Here is a 26572-nt window from a genome sequence, read left to right as displayed (position 1 = left end):
ATGAGTACTCTGATTCCTTTAGTTCAAAGTGTATTATTCTTAGATTTATTTCATAAGATTTTCTTTCACAAAGTATGCTGTTTCTTCTCCATCTCAGTGAGAAAGTGTATTACTGACACTATTCGATGCCTATTATGTAGACAGGTTGTTATTTGTGAAAAGTAAAAATTTAACTTACGAAAAAAGATGGGGAAAGAGGTAGATAAAGACAAAGGGACAGAAACAACTTTATTCTGTCTTTCAACAGAAAAGTTGAAAGATGCTCACTCTTCTTTTAAAATCAGGAGTTTTATGAGGATTCATTTATTAAAAGCCAGCAGAGTAGCATGGAAACCACAAGGTGGCGCTGTGAACCCACGCTGGTTCTTATAACTGGGGGCCTAACAGCATTTTCACAACTGAATTCTCTTGATTTTTCTAACTTAAGTGTACTTGAATTAAAAAAACAGAGCGAAAGGACTCATTAATTCTAGATATGCTTTTTGAAATGTTATTAAATCCAAGGGTTATATGCTTCTAAATGCTAACATAAAAGATTGTAGTTTGAAAGTGTAAACATTAAATATTTGTTAAAATACTAAAAACTTTTCCTCAAAAGTTATTTCTACTTAAACCTAAATTAATACTTTACTTAATATTAAAATAAATTTGTACAGTCTAATGAAGTGAGTTATGTAATATGTAAAATAGAAGGATAACTTCCTATACTTTTGGCTATCACCCAGAATTATTATCGCTATATACCATTTGCAGAGTTAGAAGGTATTTTTCTAAGTGACTTTCCAAGTGATTTTGATTTTCTTTCAATTTAATTTTAAGACCTTTTCTCTCCTTAAAAGTTGTTAAGTTTCCACTATTAGAAAGTGCAACCCACCTGCACTGTGTGCTGCACGGATGGCCAGCATCTGGATCAGTGCTGACGGTCTAAGGTTACAGACCAGAGTATTCACATGCCCGGAACAGTTCCCTCAGGAAACACACTAAAGACGCAGGCTGTCAGCATTGCTCTGTTAAAGCAGAAGAAACTGGATTTGTTTTGTTTAGTTTTCAGTGAGCGTTTTAACTCTGTTAAAACCTATTCACCAGCATATACAGTAAGACTACATAAGTCTCCTGTGCACAATATGCACGTCCCTATTGGAATATCTCCAGCAAGACGTAGATCATGGTCTTCCAGCCCGTATTTTCAGAAGCATTACTTAGCATGCTGCCAGTAAATGTCAACACTGCAATACAGAGCTTGCTGTAATGACTTCACTCTGTAAGAGTAATATGCTGAAACAAAGTTATGCCAAGAAAACTGGAAAATAGGTACAATTACAGCTTAAACTATTAAAAGTATTTATTTAAAAATGAAAAAACTCAAATATCAAATAGAGTGCAAATTCTTAATAAAAATTATCATCTATTAAAAATTATAGTATATTAAAATTATACACAGAATTCTTAGATACAGAATATATATAAGTAGCCAAAGTCCTGGGACGTTTATGCAGAACAGTCTACAATTAGCGACTGGAGCATTTCAGTAACTCTGCGGTCTCTTCAAACCTGGAACAGAACAAATGCTGTGTTAGCTAAGGGCACAGCTTATAATGAAGGACAGGACTTTAATTGCTAGATTTTTGTATCTGAGCCTAAGATAAACTGAGTGTTTCTCTTAGTTTATGTACAATTACTATTAATACAGGTAAAATTCCTGTAGCCTAAGTGATTTTAGAAGTTTGCCAATGTCAAAGAGCTTTGTACTTCTTAAGGCAGTAGGGTACATAATACTGTGATACCATTTCATCATACATGTCCTTTAAACTGCTCTTTGCCAAAGCCAGATGCACCGCCCCTTGTCCCCAGTAAAAACATCAACACTGTGCTCCTTGTGCTCCTTCACCAATAGCTCCCGAAAGACCAGCAGGATACAACATTGAACATGTCTTCTAGCAATTCAGCTCATGCACACAATGGTTTGCTAAATCAATTATCAAAGGTAGAAAAATGTGAATTAATTATCAACCAAAGCATCTCTGCCCTCTGTAACCTATGATTAACTCTGTGGACAGTGTGCTTCGTCATTTGCTGGAAACCAATGACTCATCTCTCTCTCTCTCTCTCTCTCTCTCTCTCTCTCTCTCTCTCACACACACACACACACACACACACACACACACACACACATCTATTATCCACTGAGTCCTGAAGGAAATGCACACCTGACTGAGACTTCAAGGTCTACACACACATGTACAGTTTATGCACACTGCACTCCAGCACAGCTCCTACAGGGAAATGGTTTCTGTCACCCACCCCTTTCTGTTACTTACATTTTTTTCATCCTTTCCATTTTCTGCATAGTTGTTTCCTTTAATTTAAAAAGCAATAAATTTAGGCAATTTCTCAAAGGAAACAATCCTCAAATACAGACCATAAATATATATAAAATACACCATGAAAGACTGCATAAAGTAACTTTAGTCAACATAAAGCCCCTTGAGAGATTAATTCTCTAATTCACCATTTCTCTTGCCCACGGCATACCTTACTCATACATACTAAAACAATACTTGTTTCTTCTTGACCTTAGAAATCACCTAAGCCATTTGACAGCTTCTTACCTCTGAAAAATTGTTCAAGCCACAGTAATTAATAGTGGAGCTCCTGGGCACTGTTGCCGACGATACTGTACTGTAGCCAGATGAGTGACAGGTACTGGCCGGCCCCTCAACACTGTATTTTTTATCTGTTAAAAAAAAAAAATACATTATAGGATATCTTTCCATTATACAGTGGAGCCAAATACTTATTAAATTTTTACTTACAAATAAAATAAATTGAAATAAAGCGGCTATCTGGTATATATAAAATGAGTTTTACATACTTTTTATTCTTGTAAAGACAGATGCTAAAAATTCTCTAAGAAAATTTTAAAATACACTTGGGTTCTGTGATGCATGCTCGTAACCACATATACTTAGGAAGCTGAGATTCACGAGTTCATGGCTGAGCTAAGCAATATAGAAAAACCCTGCTTCCTCCTGCCCCCCAAAACATCCAAAATCATTTTATCTTTATCATGATATGAATCGCTTTGAGTAAATAGGAATGTTAGTAACTTAAACTACAAACTACTTGGGACTAGAGAGATGGCTCAACAGTCAATAGCGCTTGACTCCTCACAACCTGAGTTCAATCCCAACAATTAAACAGTGGCTCACAACCATCTGTAATGGGATCTGAGTCTCTATTCTGATGTGCATGAAGACAGAGCACTCATATACATGAGATACATGAATCAATGTATTTAAAAAAAAATAAACTACCTACTTCCTTTCTTAAAATGGTGACATCTATAGCAATAGAATACTGAGGGATTTTCTACAATGCTTTATTAATTATAACAATGTTGAAGTAATTTCAAAATTACTTTATTATTGTTTTGTGTCTAGTGGCAATTATTACAAAAACTGACTAAATCTATATATTTTATATGCAAATATAATATGTATAATATATTTATATAAATTTATAATATATTACATTTATATAATATATAATATGTACAATTATTTTATATATTATATAAATAATACAAATATAATATAGAAATAATACAAGCATATTTATATTATTTATATATTATATAAAATATACAATATATAACATATCATGAATAATATAATGAACCATATTACTTATTTATTATATGATTATACATTATATTAATAGTCACATATTACATATAATATATAGTATATATAAAATTTGTATATGACTATGTATATATGTGTGTGTTATATATAAATAAATATCAAATAATTATAACATACATAAAGATTATATTTATATATTAATATATTATATATGTTCTATAATACAACAAATATCTAGAATATATAAAATATAATAAATGTATATTCATATCAAGAAGGATCCAATCCTTTTAACATATTTTAACATATGTTAAAAAAATTTAAAAATTCAAAGTCTAGATTCTTTAAATAACAACAAAAAACTAATATCGGATATTCTGATATCAATGTGTCAAAATAAAAGAACATTTTTCTCATTAACTCCATCAATTACTGGACAGCACACACAGTTACATCATTTTTCTATTAATCATGCCTATTAAAAATTTGGCTACAAACACAAAGCCAAAAATATATCATTTAAACTAGTTTTCATAAAGAACATTTGCTGTGTGCCTTCCTGTATGATAAGGTATTGATACTCATGGACTAAACAAATACTTTTTCATCCGATACAGCCCAATCCTCCTTGACAGCCTGTCGTCTGCTCCAGCCACTGCTTTTCTCTGGGGGAATGAATGGTGTTCTCAGCTTAGTCTCCTGAATAAACTGAGCCTGAATAAAATAGCACAAGTTTCACATGATCTGACTAATTTTGGTGCTAAAAATTTTAAGATAGAAATGTCGTTAGACTTGACACCTTTTGTACTGCTATTACTGGGTTAGATGTCTACTTGTGATCCAGTTAGCTGAGACTAGACAAGGTTGCATGCTACAGCTGTGAAGACTAACTAGACCCAGGTGCTTACAGGAGCTGTGGGAACTTGGCAATGTTAGGAAATAATTTGAAACTCAGCAGAGACTGTAACTTCCAAGCCTCTAAATACGTGTATTATTTTCTGGTAGAGATAGTTGTTCTCCGAAGGTTTTAAACATTTCTTATGCTGTCACAAGCATGCAGGGCTGGGAACACAGCTGACAATAATGGCTCTGTTCACCCTGAACCTGCGGCTCAGATTCTTGAGGCATATCACTGCTTCATATGGAAGAAGATTAGCATCAGGCAAGCGAGGTGGCTACTCAGACAGACATGGCATCCGGGGCCTCAGAGGTTGGTGAGGGCCGTACGTACTGACGCCATTCACATTTAATAGCCAGATCAGCTAAGTTCATAGTATGCTCATGACAGTTCTTACTGTTTTCCAGTACTCTTAGTAAACTCTTACTAGTTTAAACATGATTTCTTAGCCATGCTGGAGAAGATTAAGAAAAGAATTGGTTCTTCTTGTTATACCAGAAATTTTTATTTAAAAATATATCTTGTGTATGTTTTAAATAAACATGCTATATCCAAACTCTAAAAAAATAAGAATAAAAAAAAAAAAGAAATTGGTAAGCGCATTCAGCTTAGAAAGAAAAGAAGCAGTGACCGCACACGGAGCTCCTGAAGTTGGAGCTAAGGGAACCTCAATGGGAAGGATTGCTTGTGACAAAAGGCATGCCCCTACTGGAGAGACACTACAAATTCTAGTAAACTCTCTTCCTGTGACCACGGATTTTCACATGGCCCACTCTGGAGGATTAGTATATCTTACTAGTAATAGAACAAAATGGACTCTTCGGTCTTCCATAATTTGCAAGCCAGTACTTAGACACCAAGACCTACGTTGTAGAGATCTTCCTTAAGTATTTCATACATAATAAATTATATTCAAAAGTGAATTCATTACTTTTTATGTATCTTCTTTTCCCCTTTATTTCCCTCTTCTGCTAAAGAATGACATACCTGGAACCCAAGCCCAGTGTAAGGTCGGTCTTACCGTTTCTTTTCTCCTTCACTGCTTCTACTTGAATCCGTAACACAACTCACTATTTATGATTAGTGTCCTAGTTACTCCCTCATTGTTGATCTGAAAAATGATCACTAAAATACCTGTGTGCTTTAGTTTCTTCTAGTTGACCACTATTCCTCCTGTATGAGAATCTTTCTGATATATAAATCTGAAAATATTAGCTAAACTCCGCAACCTCTGCTTCCACACCCTTCATGAACACATATGTGCCCTTCTTGTAGTCATACTGGAAGAAAAATTTACTCTTGGGGTACTACCCTTGGACTAATAATATCTTTCTTCTGAGAGGATAAATCTATAGGCCCAAGTAAAGCCAGGACCAGCCTTGACAGTTGGTAGCCTGCTTGGCAATTAAACTCAAGTTACTGTATATGCTAATAAACAGTATTTAATAGACAACAATTTCACCTGAAGTCATGAAATGTAGAGAACTAAAACCACTGCCATGTCTTTAGAGACTAAACAAGGTCACTATTCAATCACAAAAATGGCCAGATGCAGCCCTCACTACTGACACAAATGTTTCTCTAGTTGGACACTCAAGAACCAACATTCGTGTCATGGAGCATCACATGACTGCTGCTCCCAAGAGCAGGCAGACCAGAAGGCTCCTCACTTCCTACATGGGCTTCAATGTTCCCCACTCACCCCAAGACACAGGTATTTACGGCTCACAGTGGATTACCCTATTTATGATAAAGAGGAAAACAAATTTGGAACCTCACAAATTCCTTCCTTACTGAACACAATTCTAAGATCAAAATGATACATTTGTATTGTACTCTGCATCTAATGAGACCAAACAACCTGTATTTCTATTCACAAGGTATACTGAGCAAGGTTTTGTAAAGTCTTAGGTCAAATTATAATCTCTATGAAATCAGGTATTCACTTTGATCATAATCTAAAACCTATTTTGAATAAGGCTCTATCTTACTCTGAGTCCTAGCACAGAGGCTTAAACTTGGGTATGCAAGGAGTAGATATTAGAACAGGCATAGCTCAACTTGGAAAAGGTAGTATTTTGTAAACAACAGCCAGAGTGCTCTTTGAGTGAACAAATGTTAGAACTCTTAGTACTTAAACATACTGGAGACAGGAATTGCAGGTGGTTTTACCACTACTACTACTACTACTACTACTACTACTACTACTACTACTACTACTACTACTACTACTATTATTTTTGCTAGACAGATCACGGGACAAAAATTTATGCTCTTAAGAATTTTTATATTGAAGTATGAATGACAATGAGAAAAAGGCAACATGCTACCTAATCCAAAATCTGCAGCCAATGATAAATACAATAAATTAAACCCAAATAACTAATGTAATGACTGAAACTGTCTTCTCTGGATTGTTAGCAGTATTTGAAATAATTGTAGTGTTGAGGAAACCTATCAGAGTGAGTTGCCAAGATTCAACTCTGACCACCATTCAGTAATTGTGTGGCCACTGGCATAGTCACCAATGATTTTTCAATGAAAGTCTTTTTCCTCATCTGAGACATTCATATATGCATAATAATAGTACTTATTTTACATTATTGTTATTAGGAATGAACTAAGTTAATACAGCAGTTAGAACAAAGCATTTTCTTAAATTGTATACTGTAAAATGCAGATCTAAGGATCTGATGATGCTATACATCTATATTACTGAATCCTCAGGATAAACTGTCAATTGTAGAAGTCTTCTGTTTTACAAACATAATTTAATCATACTATGAGATAAAATGTGGCCCTTTGCTTTTTCTAAATTAAGACTCAAAAGAATAAAAGCTTTTGTTGGAACCAGAGACCCGTGATACTCAGTAACATGGAGAATAACACTAGGAGGTTGTGAGATGGTGAAGGCCCCCTGGGCTCTACACCATCTCACTTTATCACCATCAGTAAGCAGAGCCTCTAGAGGTCTGCTTTTCTTTTCTCTCTCTTTTTTAAAACTGGATATTTATTTCTTTATATTTCAACTGTTATCCTCTTTCCGTGTTTCCTCTCTGGGAAACCCCCCACCCCATCCCGCAAGGTCTGCTTTTCTTATTCCGCAGTACTACATTATTCTAGAACGATTCAAAGAAAAAATTCCCCAAGGTCCTCAAGACTGTACACCAGAATATATTCATCCTCTATACTGTGAAAGATATATACTCTGGTTTTAAAAGCAGTCTGTGGTTCTCTATTTTCTTTGTTCTAAGAGCTCTGTAATTTTATTTTACAGAACATTTTATAAATATAAAACATTTTATAAAAAAGGCTTAAGAAAAAACTGGAGCTATGGCTCAATCAGTAAATTTGCTTAATTTGATTTCCAGAACCACATTTTTGTTTTTGTTTTTGTTTTGTTGTTGTTTTTTTTTTTTTTCTCAGCAAAGTATCCTCCATCTTTATTAACTTGGGTATTTCTCATTTACATTTCAATTGTTATTCCCTTTCCCGGTTTCCAGGCCAACATCCCCCTAACCCCTCCTCCTCCCCTTCTATATGGGTGTCCCCTCCCCATCCTCCTCCCATCACCGCCCTACCCCCAACAATCACATTCACTGGGGGTTCAGTCTTGACAGGACCAAGGGCTTCCCCTTCCACTGGTGCTCTTACTAGGCTATTCATTGCTACCTATGGAATTGGAGCCCAAGATCAGTCCAGGTATAGTCTTTGGGTAGTAGCTTAGTCCCTGGAAGCTCTGGTTGCTTGGCATTGTTGTTCATAAGGGGTCTCAAGCCCCTTCAAGCTCTTTCAGTCCTTTCTCTGATTCCTTCAATGGGGGTCCCATTCTCATTTCAGTGGTTTAATGCTGGCATTCGCCTATGTATTTGTTGTATTCTGGTTGTGTCTCTCAGGAGAGATCTACATCCGGTTCCTGTCAGTCTGCACTCCTTTGCTTCATCCATCTTATCTAGTTTGGTGGCTGTATATGTATGGGCCACATGTGGGGCAGGCTCTGAATGGGTGTTCCTTTTGCTTCTGTTCTAAACTTTGCCTCCCTATTCCCTCCCAAGGGTATTCTTGTTCCCCTTTTAAAGAAGGAGTGAAGCATTCGCATTTTGGTCATGTGTTTCCTTCTTGAGTTTCATGTGTTCTGGGCATCTAGGATAATTCAAGCATTTGGGCTAATATCCACTTATCGATGAGTGCATATCATGTGTGTTTTTCTGTGATTGGGTTACCTCACTCAGGATGATATTTCCAAGTTCCATCCATTTGCCTATGAACTTCTTAATTTTTTTTTTTTAAACTAGACATAGTGTCCTGCATCTGGAATCCGACTACTAGGGTAATGGAGACAAGGGGAGATGCCAAGTCTAGCCAAGTTGGTGAGCTCCAGGTACAGTGAGTGACTTTATCTCAAATAATAATGTGGAGAGTGACTGAGAATAAAATCTGATATGGGCCTCTGACAAACATACACGCACACACACACACACACACACACACACACACACACACACACACATACACACACACACAGATGAGAATGGTAAAGAGGCCAAATGTTCATAAAAACTACTGCTCTAAACATGTTTGCAAGCCAACAGTACTAATATAAGAACTTACCATAGGGCACAACATCCACACCACTAACTGACTCAGAGTCTTCACTTGTTGTGTTAGGCTCTACAGATTCATTCTGGAATGCACAGTCATATATTTAGAATAAAATGAAAGGGGTTTCATTTTTCACTGCTAAACATAAGACATAAGAAAAGCACGGAACATGGTTAGTTTGAATAAATTTGTTTACAAATAATATATAACATGTATTAATGTTTAAGCAAAAACCACTTAGGTGCAGACGCAGATAGTAACTTTCTTGAATATACGACTTCAGTCCCCCAAAAGGAAAAACTAGAAACTGAGATTCTAAGAAATAAAGAGATTTCTCAGACTATATAAGCAATGTTAAATTTAGTGGTTTGAATAAGAATGACCCCTGCAGACTCATATACTTAAATGCTAGGAGGGACTCTATTTGAGAAGGACTAGGAGATGTGGTCTTTGTTAGAAGTGTGTCACAGGAGTGGGCTTTAAGGGTTTAAAAGCCCATGCTTGGCCCAGTGACTTGCAGTGGATCAGGACGCAGCTGTCAGCTACTGTTCCAGTACGTATGCTCCCATCTTCCCTACCACGATGACGATGGACTAACTCTCTGACACTTAACACGCCCCCAACTAAATGCTTTCCTTTATAAGAGCTGCCTTGGCCATGGTGTGTCTTCACAGCAATAGAATAGTGACTTGAGAGTAAACTTGATAATTGTTTCTATAAAATCCACTTTATATGCATAAAGAAGAAAAAGTTGGAATTTCAATTTTTACCTGTTTTACAACTTTTTCTGTAAACTTGGTCCTACTAAAATACAAAAAATAATTTTAAGGTTTTCAAAAAATTCTTAGCTCATTCTAAGTATTTGAAGTATTAATGTATTAATCACTAAAATCTCAACTTACAGGTTTTTCAAAATATCTTATTTAATAGAAAACAGCCACAAGAAGTATAATGAAATTTGTAAATTCAGTAGACTTTATCCTAATTAAACATGTCTGATCAAGTAGCCTCATTGTAGCATTTCCAAAAGAGTATACAAATGCAATAAGATGAACACTTGACTGTTCGTGACAGCTATACACAGTGATACCTTTTTAGACAGAAGCATCTCTGTTTCGAGAAGAGTCACTCGACTTAGAATATTATTCCAGGCCTTCTCATCGACCATCACTTTCCCTTTTGTTGTAGCTTCCAAACACTCAAGCCGTTTCTCTATCCAAGTCAGCTTCTTCAGCTTTTCCTGACATTCAGCCAGTGCGATCTGAAGTGCGGTAAGCTCAGGATTATCACACATATCCTAAAACGATAAACAAGACCACACGTGATATGAAGTGACATTTCCATTCCTTTGTGCTGTTTCGATAGCTCATGAAGGAGCACGGTATGAGAATAGAGCCCTCCCCACAGACAGACATGGACCTTAACACGAGTTTGTCAAATGTGACCCCAATGACTTCATTTTTGCAGCAACAACTTGTGAATTTGTTGGTATGATACTCTTACATTAGGGAGCACACTACAACTTGTCATTACTTATTTATTTCTAGGTACTAGCAATGACTAGTACCTAGAGTGTCACATAGTACAAAGCAGTCCTATAAATAAAATAAACTTTCATAAATCCAACTGTAACTCAAACCATATAAAGATCACAAGACATGAGTACTGTATCAGAAACAGTAGAGATCATATACATAATGGTACTTGTGTCAAGAAGGAGTAACAGAAATTAGCAAGGAGTTGGGTGGGACAGCACACATCTGTAACTCTACCACACAAATCGCCAGGCAGAGGGGTTTTGCAATTAGAAACTACCTTGAGCTACAGAAAGTCAGCCAAGGTTACATAGTGAGATTACGCCCCATGGAGACAATATAGCAAACACTTAGCAAAGGGAAAATGGGAATAAAATGCCAAGCTTACAAGTGGTAGAGAATTCCGTGCGAAGCGGCACATCTCTTCTGCTGGATTGTAATTTCCCAGGTACAGGTACCTTTTTTTTTCATTTCTCTTTACTTTACTTCTAACTCAGGAAGAAAACTGCAAACAGATCTGACAACTGGAATCCACTAACTCCCACTCAGTAAGATTGATGTATTCTTAAATAATAACATAGATATCATAATTTAAGAGTTGAGTAGCAGTCCAGTTTTCAAAGACTGAAATAAGCACAGACAGAAAGCAGTATGTTAAGGAGCCCCTCAGTCCTCACTTGCAGCTCAGCCTTGACCTCAGGGGCCTGCGCCTCAGGAATGCGTATGTCAGAACTCTGCTCTTCCAACTCATCGCAGCCTTCACTCACTTCTGTTGAGGTTACTGTCCCTTCAGGAACACCAACGTTCTCTTCAGTATACAGGTGACGGATCACCACAGCCTTCTTCTGCAGAGACAAACACCAACATTTACCTCCATGGTTTTACTGTCACAATTCCTTTAAGTATATTCACAGGAATTATTCTCTAGACAAACTATATAAAGATTTAAAGACATTTGAATTACCATAATAATGTATCATAGTTTAACATGCTAATATTAACATATTTTATAAGTGCTTGGGAGACAAAGTCTAGCTTTTTAGAAGCTTTCTAATGTCTTAGGTTAAATACTGAAATATATTTTAAAGATGTTTAGTTTTATTTCAAGATGATGGAGAAAGTCCTTACAGTAAAGATGAAACACGTTTAGCAAAGATGTGATTGCTAAAACAGGTTCATCTGTGCTTTTGTAAATGTTTAAAATATTACATGATGGAAAGTTAAAACAAAAACCAAAAGAAAAAGAACAAAATAAAAATAACTATTAGGTGTGGTAGCACACAGCCATAATCCCAGCATTCACTAGGCCCAGACAGAAGGGTTAGAAAGGCCAGGCCAACCTGGGCTATATAGTGAGATTCTGTTAATGAATAAACAAACAGTATCCATGAATCCAATATGATCAGAATAGTCAAATATTTATATTTTCATAAATGTTTAACTCTTCTTTTGTGGTATTATCCTCATTTATTGTAAGATTAAAAATATTGTACTTTAAAAAAAAAGAAACATTTTATATCTTTTATCTAATTATACATTGATTATTAGTCTCTATTCTGTCCTTTTACCCAGAAAGGAAAATATCTGGAAGTACATTTATAATTAAAATGGAATATTAGCTTAGAGTTCCCCTTGGATATGAAAAACTGCTATCTCTAAATGTATTAGATTCGTTTAGCCACAGGAGCTCAAACCAGACAAAGACAGAGACAATGTATATCTAAAATAAGGAATACTCAAAACCAGATTACAAGGGAATCTATACTCTTGGTTTTCATTGCAGCTAAATGAATCTTCATAATCACTGTTGTTACTAACGGGTTACTTAATACATACACACCCCTTTTAGGGTGATCGGATATGTAATTATGAGTATACACCGAGGGCTTGGAAAGATATCTCAGGTTAAAAACACAAACTCTTGCAAAAGGCACAGGTTTGGTTCCCAGCACCAGCACTCACATGGAAACTCACAACCATGCATGACTCTAGTTCCAAGGGATATGACTCACTCTTTTGCTTCCTTCTGATATACAACCACATAAGATAAAAAGGATATATTACTTAAAGCATGCCAATGCCTCTATAATATAACCTTACTACATTTTATCTGAGAAATGAAAAAAAAGGATTCAACATTAGAAATATAAAACATATTCAATTTTTCCTCTTTACACTTCTCACAAGTTTAGGAATGGTCCCCAAACATGTGCGCTAAGAAGTCACCTGCTGAGACTGCAGGGAGGAAGGGGAAGTGGGATAAGAGAGAGCCACAGGGAGTGGATATGATCAAAACACATAAATAAATGAAATAAAGGCCTTTGAGAACACTAGTATGCACTACTAAAAACATCATGTATCCTGCGCTGCCTGCTGCAGGGGAGAAATGTATCTTTACTGTCTGTCTGCAGATGCCTCTGTTCCTTTTCTTTCCTCACCTTTCCTGATGTCATAAACCTGCCCGTGACGTCAATGCCAACCGCCTCTGCAGGGCACTTCTCACGACTTGAACAAGGTTCTGGCTTCTCAGAAATGCTCTTCTTCCTTTGGCATGATGAATTCTAAGAAAGGAAAAGGAGTAGACAAAACAATACAGTGTGTAGGAAAGTGTGAGGCACATTGTCATTCTATTAATACTTAGTTCTGATTAACAGCCAATAGTCAAAGTAATGCAGCATGCTTTGTTTAGTTGTTTCTTGTAAATTTGGGAGAGACTAGTATGGTGGTGCTGCAATCCCACACAGAGAAGACTGTGGAAGGAGGGCTGAGGCCAGCTTTAGTTACACAGAAAGTATAAGGCAACCTGGGTTACATAGTTAAAAAACAAAAATGAACAAAAAAAAAATTAAAAAGTGTCAAAAATATATTATCTTTGAACTGTTAAGTTACAGATCATAGATACGTAAGACACGTGACTAGTATGGGAGAAATTATGGTCCTTGACAGGGTTATTCCCTATATGTGAATAATGGAGCAACTGTGGCATCCGATATGTGGGCTGTATGGAGCAATGAGATTTACATTAAGTAGGTACTTATGGCTTTAGGTCAGACTGTGGGACATCCTAGCCTTGCAGTGACCTGTCCTCAGCAAGAAGCTAGCTGGGAAGCATTTATGTCCTATAGAGGAGATTCTGAGACATGAAAGTTAAAAAAGTTAAAAGGAAGGACTCTTCCTCTGTGGTTTACACATTTACGTCCCATCGAATTCCCATCTTGGTTCTACACAACCTTTTTTTTTTTTTTTTTTTTTTTTTTTTTTTTTTTTTTTTTTTTGGTAGAAACTAATCCTAGTTCCTAGATATGCCTTTGAAATTCCTAGACAATTACTCATATAGCATTAACACCAAGAATTCCCTTCAGTTCATAAAACACTCCAACAAATAACAGATGGAGTATTCACCCACCAAGCTTAACTGCCCACTCCCTTCCCTTGCTTTTGCTTCAGTAAGTCTGTCTCTGTGCTTAAGTCCCTTCTAATGCAGCCCCTGAATTCTCTCTCTAATCACTGGAATCTAATAGGCAAAGAACTGGGCTCAGAAAGTCGACTGACAATGTACTTTTAAATAATTTTCTGTTTACTCAAATACTGAGTTCTTCTAAGCATCAGTTAGAACTAAAATCAATTCATAAAATCACCTTGTCAAGGCCAATCAATTTCTTGTGTTTTTTCATCACACAATTTAATATATCACAGACAATTTCAATTTTCCATTCAGCAAATCCAGACTGTATAAACTGCTTTTTTGTCAAAATTGGTTTATAATCAAACTGATCACGAAGAAGCTGCAAAGGAATGCAGGTAATAATTAGGAATAATTTATTTGTTTAATTCAAAATTATATAGCCAAAAGGTAATAACTATCTTTAGAGGAAGACCAAGCCATTAAGTAAAGGTACTAAAAGTATAGAGCTGGTATTGAATTATGCCCAGGAATGAGACAGGTTGCTAGGGATATGTTGGGGGGAGGGACAGAAGGGAAAAGAAGAAAGAAGAGAGGGAGAGGAAAGGGGAAGGGAGAGGAAAGGGGAAGGGAGAGAGCAGTTTAGGACAGCCTGAGCTACATAGTGAGACCCTGTCTCAAACAAAACAAAACAAAACAAAACACACACACACACAAAATCATAATACTTGACGAAATTAATGGTAAACGTAAAGTTTTTAAAAATCAAAATCAATCTAGATCGAATTCAGTCTCCATTAAAGTGTCTAGATGCTACTGCAGATATAAGATCTGGTCTCAGATTTCAAGGAACAAACTATGAGAGTTCTGCTTTGTATATTAGAAATAATTAATACAGAAGCCTATGGGTTGTCAGTTCTTTCTCTCTTGCTTCCTCCAGTATACAAACATTTAGTAAAATTTCATAGAAAGCAGGCAAATTACAGTCAATGACAAACATTTACCAGTTGCCATAATTAATAAGAAATGTTCAGAGGCAAACAGGAACTATATATTAATTGCAATAGAAACCACATTTTAATGATATGAAAATACTCAGTCAAGTATACACATGTGTGACACATGACAACATATAATAGTCCCAGAATATAATGAAGCTGAATTTTGTTTTTATAGCCTAGTAATTAAATTATATTACTTCCACGTTTAGACACATAAATACTTATACTGCACTATAATTCACACAATATTCGGAAGAGGAATACATTACAAGTTTGTAGTCCAAGTGCAAAAGGCTATGCATCTAGACAACATCTAGGTCTCTGCGAGCACACTGATATTTTCCCAATAATAAAATTGCCTATCGATGGATTTGTCAGGATTTATATACCATCGTTAAGTGAACATGAAACTGTGTTTTGATAGTTATTACTAAAATATTAATTTTAAAAATCACTCAATAAAGTGATTATTGTTTCATAAACTTAGAATACCTTATAGACAGTATCTGTAAAGCGCACATCATTCTTCGCTATGAGCTCTATATTGGATTCCATCAGAAGTTCTGCTACATGAGGGGAGTATGAGGTAAGAGAATAGCTGATGATGGGCAAGGATGCTGCTGTGTCTCCCTTCATCAGGCTGTCAGGGAAGGAAAAAGACTTAATTCACATCATTCCAAAACCTGGGTGACTAAGGATAACTAGCAACGTTGCCAATAGCTTGTTTGTCATTATAGCCACAGCAATGAAGAAACGTATGACTCTCCACTTTCTGTGCTACTTTGAACCACTCTGACCAGATTATGACACAATACTGTTCATTCTCATGTGCTCAGAACTTCACCATCACAGGACAGCCTATCTCCTACCATTTTATAGGTTCTCCAAAGTGTATTCTTACTTGATCTATCTTGTTTCTCCTATAAATTATGGTATCTGCTTCCCATGCTGTCTGTGTCTAATCATCTACTTATTTACTGGTGGACACTGACTTGCTGACTCCTGCACAAAGAAGCAAATGAATTATATCTTCAATCAGCCAGCGGAAGTTATGCTGTACTTCTATATGAACAGCATGTCTTCCCCATCTCCACCCCAAAGTTTTTGCTTTCATTTGTGCCATGCCCATAGCAGCAGCAGACGGAAGGTACCTGCTGGGTAAACTCTACTTCTCAGGAAGAGATGGAGGTGCTCTGAACTGCTAAGGCATCTTTCCAACACTCTACTCAAATTTTAATAAGAGTTTATAGCATGGAGCCTGCTGTGAGAAAGCTCACTAATCAGAATCTTCCACGATAAAAGAACACATGATGTAAATGGACCGAATCTATCTTCTATACAAAGAAATAAACTTGCAAAAAATGTTAACCCTGTGCTCATGTTGGCTATATTAAAAATACTACTATCCTGTGGAATGAAAGAATGGCAGATTATATAATTAATAAAATCCATTCTACTCCAATGAGCAAAGTTAGATAGAGACAGTATCTAGACTGATGTATATACAGCTAACAAATGGCCATCTTAAATGCTCTTGGGTTGAAATATTTATTCATACTTATAAGTTCCTACAGTTTTCTCCTTTCTTAAATATATACACTTAAATATTACAATATCAGATATGTGTATATACAAGTAAATTTCTCTTAAATTTATTACATCTATTTATTGTGCACTCACAAACATATATGATAGCACAGGCATCTTGGTACACACATGAGGACAAAGGACAATTTGAGGAGCAGTTGGAGCTTTTGCTTCAGTGTGAGGCCTGGGGATTGAAGTCAGGGTCGTCGGGCTTAACAACCAGTTCCTGTACCAAGCTGTTAGCTCAAAAGTGAATTTAAATAAGACTCATAAAAAGAAAACCATGGGCAGGGGAAGCTCATCAGCTGGGCCACTAGCTGAGTGCTCGTCACTCCATTGGCCCCTGGGAAGATCTGAGACTACCCCACCCCACCCCCAGGCCCTAACCAGGCTCTCCCCTAGCGGGAAGGTGAGTTCCCAGAGAGCAGGGCTCCACATGTGGGGCAGACTGGGCAGGAGAAGCCCCAAGTGGGAGGATGCTGCCCTCTCCAGGGCTTGGAACATACTCACAGCCAGCAGTGAATTCAATGGCTGAGGTGAGTGAGGTACCTCGTGGGCCTCCTAACCCAATTCAGACTACACCCCCCCAAAAAAAGAAAAGAAAATCATTATCTTCATCATGTCATATATTATCTCAAACGTTTTTCAAAACAATAAGTTTCAAATATCAAATGCATTATAGCTTACCCGACATAATCCACCTCATTAGGGTAATTTAGTGAACGAAGAACTTGTTCTAGCTTCCTCAAACTTCTTTTTAGGTCACCTGTTGCCATTATAATCTGATTCCGCTCCAACTCTTAAATAATCTTACAACCTTTCATCTAAAAATGAGATTATGAAATCCTGGTTAACTGTGCACTTTGGGAAGCTACTCTGTTTTACTGCGTATATGGCTCCTACCCCTACTCTGTATGAATCCCAGCACGTTACACCACTTACTTGTACTCCTCAAAACGTAGTGCTTCTGTGACAGGTTAAGGCCTTACTGCCTGATGACTACTCTAAAGCCTAAGTGCAAACTTGGCTTCAATCTCACCCTCTATTTTTTCCTTTCAAAAAGATAAGTTTGCCTTGTATTTATGTTCTTCCAATGTATTCCACCTAGCACTCTCCCAACTGTTTTACCTTGAATGATAATGGACTCTCACAATTACCTTTTCGCTGGGACTATACACTTAACAGAAGGACACTCAGTGGAAGGAGATGTATTGGCTCAATGCTTGAGTGGGTATGAATCCTCAGCGTGGAAACCATGGTTACAGGCAGCAAGAAGGTGGCAGGAATGTGCACTAGCTGCTAGCCCACATTAGAGCAGGCAGAGGAAGGACAGCAAAGAACTGGGTCAAGCTACCTATCATCTTACGGCATCTTCACTCCCAAGGCAACTTCCTCTAGCCAGGTCCCACCTCCCAAAGATTCCACAGCCTGTCCAATTAGCACCCCAAGCTGGAGACCAAGTTATCAAACATATGAGCCTATGATGGACACTTCCCATTCAAATCATAGCTGGTACCATTTGGAAAAAAATAGCAAGTTGAAACGGTCTCTATCAGTAATTACCTTGAATGCTTACAAACCCTATCAAATATAAACAAAACAAATGAATACAAATTTTGCACAGATTGAAGTTATTATCACCAGGGCTTGGATTTCATGTAGTTGCCAATCAAAGATGGCTATCTTAAAAACCAAACCAAACTCATACCTTACCAATATCTTGCTCAAGAAAATTACATTCAAAAAATAAACTCTTTTGAGACTGAAGCTCCTTTACAATGAAAATCACTGATATTAAAAAAAAGAACAATTCAAGAACTAGATAAACTATACTTAGTGATTTCTTTTTCCCCAGTCAGCATTTCAGCAACTAACAACATATAAATCACCCCTTCCCGTACACCTCTGCATCTGTATGGATCAAGAGAAGAAAGCTGGCCATGTGCAAACAATTCTAAGCCTGGGCCACCACCCATTTTTGTAGCCATTTCCCTAGATTTGGGCACCTAGTCAAGCTCTATCAGAAGACCATTCTCATTTCCAGTCTGCTCTTTATGAACACATTGAAGAACAAGCTGCTAAATATTCTCCTAGCATTCTTGCACTGCTGTTCTGGTCACCGTTTTTAACATTAAATTACACCTACTGAACATTAACATATTCAGACAATAAGGATTTTAGGGGGAAAAAGGAAGACCCTAAACTTAAATTTTACAACATATTGGTCAAAGCAGTAAGCCTTACTTCACATCTTTCCAGATGCCAGGGTTGGACAGACATACAGATATGGTAAGACCTTTACTGCCTAGGAAAGGTGAAGTGGCAACTCCTTTAGCCTCTAGCTATAACTACAAACACTGTTCCTGGAATTTAGGATTTCAGGTCTGATCCTGTGTCAGTTTCCAGACCCATCTGCCAACACAGTGGTTAGTTTTGTTCATATCCCATCTTCCCAGGACATACGATTGTATCTAATACTCTGTGGTTCTTTTCTTTTGGTGGTATCCTAGAATATTATTTCTGTTTACATTATTTCTACCTCTGGTAATGAGATTTCAGACAGTAAAGTATGCCTTGGTAATGCATCCTCTTCATTACCAGCACAATAAACATTTTGAGGAAGAGTAAGATTCAAGTACAGCTTGTATCTGTAGGTGACAGAGGTAAATAATATGACAGAAAAGAAAAGCATTAAAAAACAAAAACATAGAAGTATGTTTTTAGTAAAGGCTTTCCTAGTTTTTTTTAAATTGGTAAATACTACAATTATTACGAGTAATTGGAGCTACTCAAGTACTGATACATACTTTACACTTGATCATACTTAAAAGGTCAATAAGCGATCTACATATTTCTGAGCCAAAAATTAGCATTTTCACTTTATATTAATTATAAAAGGATGTTAAATTGAAGACCGTATACACCCAATCAATGGTCTACTCAGCTTTCTTAAGAGTTAGGACAAATCAAATGTGCCAACTGAATTGCTGGAAGACATTGTGAGAACATTGACACAGCATGGCTTTGGTTGGGTACGGGAACTGAACTCAGGAACTTGGCTTACTACCAATGGCTCTACCACTGAGCCAGTCCTCCAGCCCGGCAGTTTAAGATGTTTTGTTTCAAACCCAGCTCAATCTCATAGTGGCTACAGGACTTTAAAAACATGTCACTGGACTCAAAAATTATTTTGTTCAGGCTAAAGTAATTAGCCTTTAATAATCACAGTGGATAGCTAGGATTTTGAGATCCAGCTTGATATATCTAAAAGCCAAACTTTAGATAGAGGAATAAAAATCTGTAGAAATTAAATTGACAAAATCTCTCCATAATAGATACTAGGAAAATGCTGTTGTAAGAAAAGATTCGATGGGGGTGGGGGGAGCTAGCTAGGGCGAATGGGAGCAATAGCTCGGTGGCACCGCTGTGTTCACATGTGAAAATGCCTACAAATAATTCTGTAAAATAGTCTAATGTAGCCATAAGTCTAGAATACATATAGAATGGTTTTCTTTTTATACAGAGAAAAATCTGAAGTATTCAAAGTAGACAGAATTCTTTTTTAAAAACATTATGAAGATGAAAACAATGAGAGTACTTTTACTATTCTAGACAGTCTTTGGAGCTACATGTATTCTTGACTAAAAGTAACAAAAAGGCATCAACGTACCTTTAACTTGGCAGCCACAAACCAATTCTAAGAGGGCGGACTAAGATTCTTTCTACTCCATGCCTTCCAAAAACCATACTAATTTGCTGGGTGCATAAGCAAATCCCACCTAGAATTCCCCTCCTGCCTCTAAATTTAAAAGAATGAAATGGTAGACCTGATCGTTCGCCTACAACCCAGGAACCTCGGTGAGTACAGCAGAAGGGCCACTTTGGTCTAAACCTGCGAGCTCCGGTTCAGCCAGCAGCCGCTAAGCAAATTGAAAGGTTCCCAAGGCGACAGGATCAACACGGAAAGAAGGGAGCACAAGTGGCGGGAACAGGTTCTCCAGTCCTAGAGCATTAGCGCCCGCGCCCTGAGTCGCCTCTCGTGCCGACGGTTTGTTTAATGAACACAGAGTTAAAGCCGGGAGTTCGAACAGCGGCTAAACATTCTAATCCACAGGCTGCCCCAAAGGCTGGTATTCCTAGTTGCAGATTCCACACTCCTTTCGCGCGGCTTCTTCAGGACGCTCCAGTGTCATGAGAGTCTTATCAATTATATGTCTTTTATGTATTGTCATGTTTCATATGAGCATAATTTTGATAGCAGAAGTCGTTCGGAATGAGAAGCGAGAAATAAAGACTTTATGGCGAATCTGAATCAAGAAAAGTGAAATCCTTATCCTTTAAGGAGCCGCTTCTCGACGTCACTTCCGGCAATAATAGGAAACGTCAAAAACTTGCCCGGTCCGCCACTCCGGCTCCTGCAGGAGAGGTGCTGTGAATTCGCAGGAGCCTGGGGCAGTTTCTGGTACTCTCGCAGTCATCGTGTTCTTCAGCGCGAACACGTGCGCTCTGGGCAGGCCTCTCCATGGCTTGGGCACCAGTTCCCGGCTGAGCCATTTTCTTTTCGGCTGACAGCTCCTGCCCACAGGCTGAGTCGTCGCGGCGGCGGTGGAGATCACAGGTCGTTCAGGTACTAGCGTTAGCACAGATAACTTCCAGTGCCGTACCTCTTTCTGCCCGTACGTTCTCACTTTTCTTCTCCGAAATGAGGACTAGGGATGCTTGCCACTTGGTAGCACCGGCCCAGTAAGCTACAGTTTAGGACCAATGGGCACTGAAAGACATTTTGAGTGACAGGGGCGGTCGCTTATTAAAATGGTGTATCGGTGTCAAGAGGCGGGTACGAGTCTCTTGTGTTTCTAGGCCATTGGTATAGAGGTCGATTTGGGATTCGCGGTAGCGACGCGTTGTCGTCCTCAGTGAAAGATGACAAACGGTGGAGGTTACTTTCTTCAGTTCCACGTGTTGCTTTTATGGTGGTTATAGTGTTATTCGATGCCCAGGCACGCTTTCATTTTTTACGATGTTCCATTAGTACGAATCCAAACATAAACATTTTAAGGTCTCTGCTGATTGCTAGTTGCTAGAGTCTCCAAATAGACTATAAAATTGGTTAAGTACTTTTTGTTCTGTTTTTCTGGGACTAGGCTTCACTTCCCACATCGTATGTACTCAGTACTCATTGTTTAGACAAAAACCATAGCAATTTGCAGTTCTTTATTTTAGGTTTATTTTCGTTCTGTATTTACTAATTGATAATTTACTAATTGATAATAGTTGACAAGTGAGACATTTATTTTTAAGGACCCAGTATGTTCTCTTCAAAGCATTATCTTCAGTACTGCAATTCAATACAACCTGGTGTTCATTCACTGTTTATGCTCCCTTTTTATTTGTATTTTGAAACAGGGTCTCCTATGTACTCCAGGCTGGCCCAGAATTCACTGTGTAGTCCCGACTGTCCCTAGCTAGCAATCCTTCTGCTTGGCCTTCCAAAGGTCTGGAAGTATGGTTTTGCAACAGGCCACTAGGTACTCTTCTCTTTGCTTCGATGTTTGGACTTTGATACTTTTACTCCTAAGAGAGGTGCTTCTGATTATTACGTTTGTGAAAGTTTTTTTTTTATTTTTGTTTTGGTTTTTTAATTTTATCTTTTACAAAGTAGAGCAAGTCTCAGAATGAATGATAAATAAATTTATTATTTTAAGGTTAATTCAGAAACTTCTTGCTTATACAGTTTGACTAAATTAACAATTACTTAAGTAACATCATTAGTTATGTTTGCTGGTTTATGATTATCTTCAAATTTAATGCAGCATAAAACAACAAACATTTATTATTTTGGTTTCTTTGAGTCAAGAATTAGGGTAACATTCAACGGAGTAGTTCAGATTGTTTCTTGAAGTAGCAGTTAGGCTGTGTATGGGACTTGTGATATTATTGAGAGGCTCCACTGAGATGGACTAAGGATCTACTTCCAAGTACATGCACTTGGTTGCCAGCTGGCCTAGATTCTCTGCCAAGTGGGTTTCTTCATAAAACTACCTTGCAGTATGGCACTTGATTTCCCCTACAACAGACAATCTAGGAAAAAACATTCAAACTCCGAGAAGATACCTATATTTTGTAATCTCATCTTAGAAGTGATTCCCTATGACTGCTGTCATATTGTATTTGTTAAGAGTCTTAAATCCAGCCCACATTAGAGAGGCAGAGGATAATGCAGGAGGCAAAATCAATGGATGCCATTTTAGAGGCACCTGGCACCACACCATGGCTGATGACTTTTAGCAGTTAACTAATCATTAAGTAAGAATAACTTAGCCAAAGTACATCCAAAAGAATTTAATTCTGACCAGGAAAAAAAGGCTGATTGTGAAGTATTATGGAAACCTATACTAGCATCAGCTCCTCCAGAAAATAATTTAAAATACATATTTTATATTAATTATCCTAACAAATATTATTTAATATTGACTGAAGGGTAGAGAATCTGAAAAGAGTGTTTGAGTTTTTAGGGTCTGCATATCACAACTGGAGACTGTATTTCTTATCTTTTACTCTTTCACATAGCTGAAATTGGGTCAAAATTAATATATCAAAGATAGCTTTTGAAAAGGAAAGCAGTTAGGAAAAGACTACGGCTGGATAGAGATAAAATTTAGGTCAGTGTAAATTTTGTGTTAAACCATATAGTCATATAGGGGGTGGGAGAAGTGTGTTTTGGAAATTATTTTGATTAAAAAAAAGGATTAAATGGCAAGTAGGAGTGGTATTGGGTAACAGAATAAATAGGCTATAACCCATGTTGCTGTGTATATCAATCAGCCCAAGAGGTGCTCTTTAGAGACCTGTGCACAAGTGAAGCCAGAATATTTTACCTTGCTACAAACCAGCAGCAACAACACTTAGGATGAGACTTATGGACCAAGGTTTATTAAAAATAAATTTAATATAGATTTAGTATTAACAGAGGGAAAGGGGTTTAAGGAAACGAAAGAATACACACCCAAAGTATGGTCTTGGGCTTTTCAAGATAGGATTATACTCGTGTATTAACAATAGCAATACATAAAATTTTAATGGTCTTTAAAGTTATACTATTTAAAGGTTTTTTTTTAAAAAGTAAATAAAACTTTTGGATGTACTTATTTTTATCTAGCCAACATTCTGTTAATGAATAAAATGTATTGGTTTATGGTGTATTATATAGTTTTGAGTGTGATCAGATAAAACAGGTTTAAAAAAGAGCAATAGCCTTCACTATCCATGAAAGTCAAGACTCTCTTGATTGTAAACACAATTCCCAATTATGTCAGATTCTCATTGATTCTTAGCAAGTACAGATTTGCAAATCTCTTCCCTTTCTAAGTCCCCTTGATTGTTCTGCACCACAGGCACCAGCTTCTTTTTATCTACACACTTAACTGCACTTCGCCAGTACAGCTTTTGCCGATTAGCTGTAAAAGCTGATTGGTAGCAAAACATTCTGGCTTTAGGTTTGTTATGGCACTATTTTGGCCCAGTATAAATTGCCCATGTTTCTTCCCGGGTTTGACAGATACCATAAATCCTTATTTATTTGCAAAATGTTACCCAGGTTTATTGACACAAAACAAATATATGCAGTTCAAGTTTGAGCAATGAATTCAAGGAGCTTAATTCTAGAATTATCCACTATATTCCAGAATAGAGTGCATATAGGATTGTTTAAACGTTTGAATGAAGAAGCCAGCTTTAACAAGTAAAGCACACTTAGTCTTTCTGCCCATACTGCCTCGTTATTTATAGATGTAGTGGGAGTGAAGAAACAAGTTGTGGGAGGCACAGATGCTAAGTAACCGCCACTGCTTTTGCCATCTTTCCATGGTACGCACGCAACTTTTGGAAATTTCCCTATTTTGATTTTACACAATAATTGTCTTTGAAGTTTTCAATTGTGGTAAAGCAATGCACACAAAAAAATTTCTCAGTTTATCTAGTTAAAAATGTACTTGTCAGTGATATTCAGTATATTTATAGTGGCTTGTAACTATTTCCGCTGTCCACCTCCATAATTACTTACATTTTGTACAGCTAACAGTCTGTGTCTGTCGTCCACCTCATCCCTGTTCCTTTCATTCCTGGTAATCCTATTCTATAGTCTGTGATTCTGGCTTCACTAAGGACTTCATGTAAACAGTATCATGTAGATTGTTTTTATGTATATTGAAATGTTCACAATATTAGGTTTTCTAGTTCATGAGTATGAATGTGTTTTCTACTTATTTCCCTTTCTCTTCTATCAGTAGTGCTTGTACCTTTCATTAAGAAGTCACCAGTTACCTGGTTAGTTAAATTACTTTCCAAATATTGTATTCTTGTAAGTGAAATTATCTTCTTAATTTCCTGTCCAGATTGTTCATTAACATATAGAAGTACAATTAATCTTTTCTGTTGACCTAGCATACTGAATTTTTGCTGAATTCATTTGTTAATTATAAGGTGTTTTGTTTTTGACACAAAAACACAGATCTCACTTCAAAGAGAATAAAAGATAGCTATTCTGGTACCAAACATGACTCCATCATCTGGGAACATGGTTTCAGGATATTTCAACTACCATGTTCCAGCCTATAACATTTTTTTGACGTTTTTATAGCTACAGAACAAAAGAAAGTCTGGATCAAGGCCCTTTTCAAATACAGGGTAGAAGTATGAGGAAGGTGGACAACAATAAATCAGGAAAATCTCTGCCACAGGTTTCAGATGTTGTCCGATACATTAGCTTAGCATTTTGGTTGGTGAGGCTGTTGCTATGTTATGTTAATACTGAAAGACCACCGGGGTGGGGAAGACCCCCACTCAAATCTCAGACGACACAAACCCCCAAGAACTCACACGAAACCGGTCTTGATGTAATAAACAAGAGGTGTATTTGAGGAACCAGAGCTCTGGGGACGACACGTATATCACACAGAAGACAGAGGAGTCGACCCGAGCCCAATTAGGGGAAGGAATTTATAGGGAAAATTACACAGGCAGTTGGCAACAGTCACACAAAGCAGTTTCATTGGTTTGTTCACATTGGCACACATGATCTAACTTGGGCTCAGTTCAACTCTAGGCCACCCTGCTTTTGGGGCAAGTTGACCCTAGTTCTTGTTTTTCTCAGGACTGTCAAGTCAGGCCTTATCGAGGCCAGATGGTTTGTGGTGGCTATAGCCAGGCTACATCCCCAAAACCTGTTATGTTATTCTTTGCTGTGAGGTGCACTTGTCCTCACAGCAGGGTCAGTGGGGAGTGTAAAGTATTTATTCTTTCATCCCAAAAGGTTTTATGTCACAGTCACAGGATGTTAGATCAGACACAGTGGGCAATGGTGGCTATTAGGGAGTTAAAAATAGTTTAAGATCATTTAATTCTGAATTATCTGCATTCCAACTGTCCATAATCTCAAAGTTCCAATCAGCCAGTATTATAAAAGAATCCTTAACATGTGTGTGGCTTCTTTTGTGAATTTCAGTTCTGCATTACTTTGGTTTTGTAGACTCTTTAGTGTTTTCTACTTGTAAAGCCATACCTGCAAACAGAGATGGTTTCACTTTCTGTTTCCTACTTGGATGTCTTGCATTTCTTTACTAATTTCAGGGATCTCTGGAAACAAACAAACAAGCAAACAAAAATGTAAAGCTGAAAGAGATTTGGGGTATCAAGCTCAGAACCCTGATTTTACCAAATACCATGAGAAAACTGAGATTTCCAGATTGTAAGAGACTTGCCTGATTCTCACCACTTGTTATGGAAGGAGCCTAGATACTATCATCTTAATTTTCACTCTCTTCCCTAGTTCAGGTTACCCTCAGTATTTTGTTTTAATACTTTAGATGATGTGCATTGAGGGGGTAAGGGGAGAATGTGCCATT

General features: G+C 37.2%; 2 protein-coding genes across 14 annotated transcripts in view; one reads left to right on the top strand and one right to left on the bottom strand.

Annotated features, from left to right (window-relative positions):
• Positions 1–1324: 1324 nt before the first annotated feature.
• Positions 1325–20669, bottom strand: Cep44 (centrosomal protein 44). Of its 10 annotated transcripts, none has more exons than XM_006253089.4 (11): positions 20498–20637; positions 17358–17494; positions 15576–15723; positions 14318–14464; positions 13118–13240; positions 11447–11524; positions 10235–10441; positions 9154–9226; positions 2610–2734; positions 2319–2356; positions 1325–1551 (listed from the first exon to the last, which is right to left on the bottom strand). In XM_006253089.4, the coding sequence occupies exons 2-11, from the start codon at positions 17444–17446 to the stop codon at positions 1509–1511; spliced, it is 1071 nt and encodes a 356-aa protein (XP_006253151.1). In that variant the 5' UTR covers positions 17447–17494; positions 20498–20637; the 3' UTR covers positions 1325–1508. The 10 variants fall into 10 exon arrangements, with proteins under 10 accessions (XP_006253151.1, XP_006253149.1, XP_063131295.1 ...); XM_006253087.5 differs by having other exon boundaries at positions 11357–11524; positions 20341–20498; XM_063275225.1 differs by having other exon boundaries at positions 20341–20498.
• A 409-nt stretch (positions 20670–21078) lies between these two features.
• The window catches only part of Fbxo8 (F-box protein 8), a 45839-nt gene continuing 40345 nt past the window's right edge, over positions 21079–26572 (top strand). For 2 of the 4 annotated variants that reach the window (XM_063275410.1, XM_063275412.1), the window contains exon 1: positions 21158–21297. The gene's annotated coding sequence lies outside the window, so the exon portion shown is untranslated. Of the gene's footprint in view, positions 21298–26572 lie in introns of all 4 variants that reach the window. The other 2 variants (NM_001012050.1, XM_063275408.1) reach the window with 2 other exon arrangements.

Source organism: Rattus norvegicus, chromosome 16 (genome assembly GCF_036323735.1).
Source record: "Rattus norvegicus strain BN/NHsdMcwi chromosome 16, GRCr8, whole genome shotgun sequence".
In the NCBI taxonomy this organism is placed as follows: Eukaryota; Metazoa; Chordata; class Mammalia; order Rodentia; family Muridae; genus Rattus; species Rattus norvegicus.
This window is presented reverse-complemented; position numbering and strand designations above follow the sequence as displayed.

Coding starts and splice junctions, on each gene's coding strand:
- Cep44 (NM_001037181.1), bottom strand. CDS start 17,446: ATGGCAACAGGTGACCTAAAAAGAAGTTTGAGGAAGCTAGAACAAGTT. Junction 14,465..15,575: donor TTACAGATACTGTCTATAAG/GTATTCTAAGTT, acceptor ATTCCTTTGCAG/CTTCTTCGTGATCAGTTTGA. Junction 1,552..2,318: donor ATGGAAAGGATGAAAAAAAT/GTAAGTAACAGA, acceptor GTTCTGTTCCAG/GTTTGAAGAGACCGCAGAGT.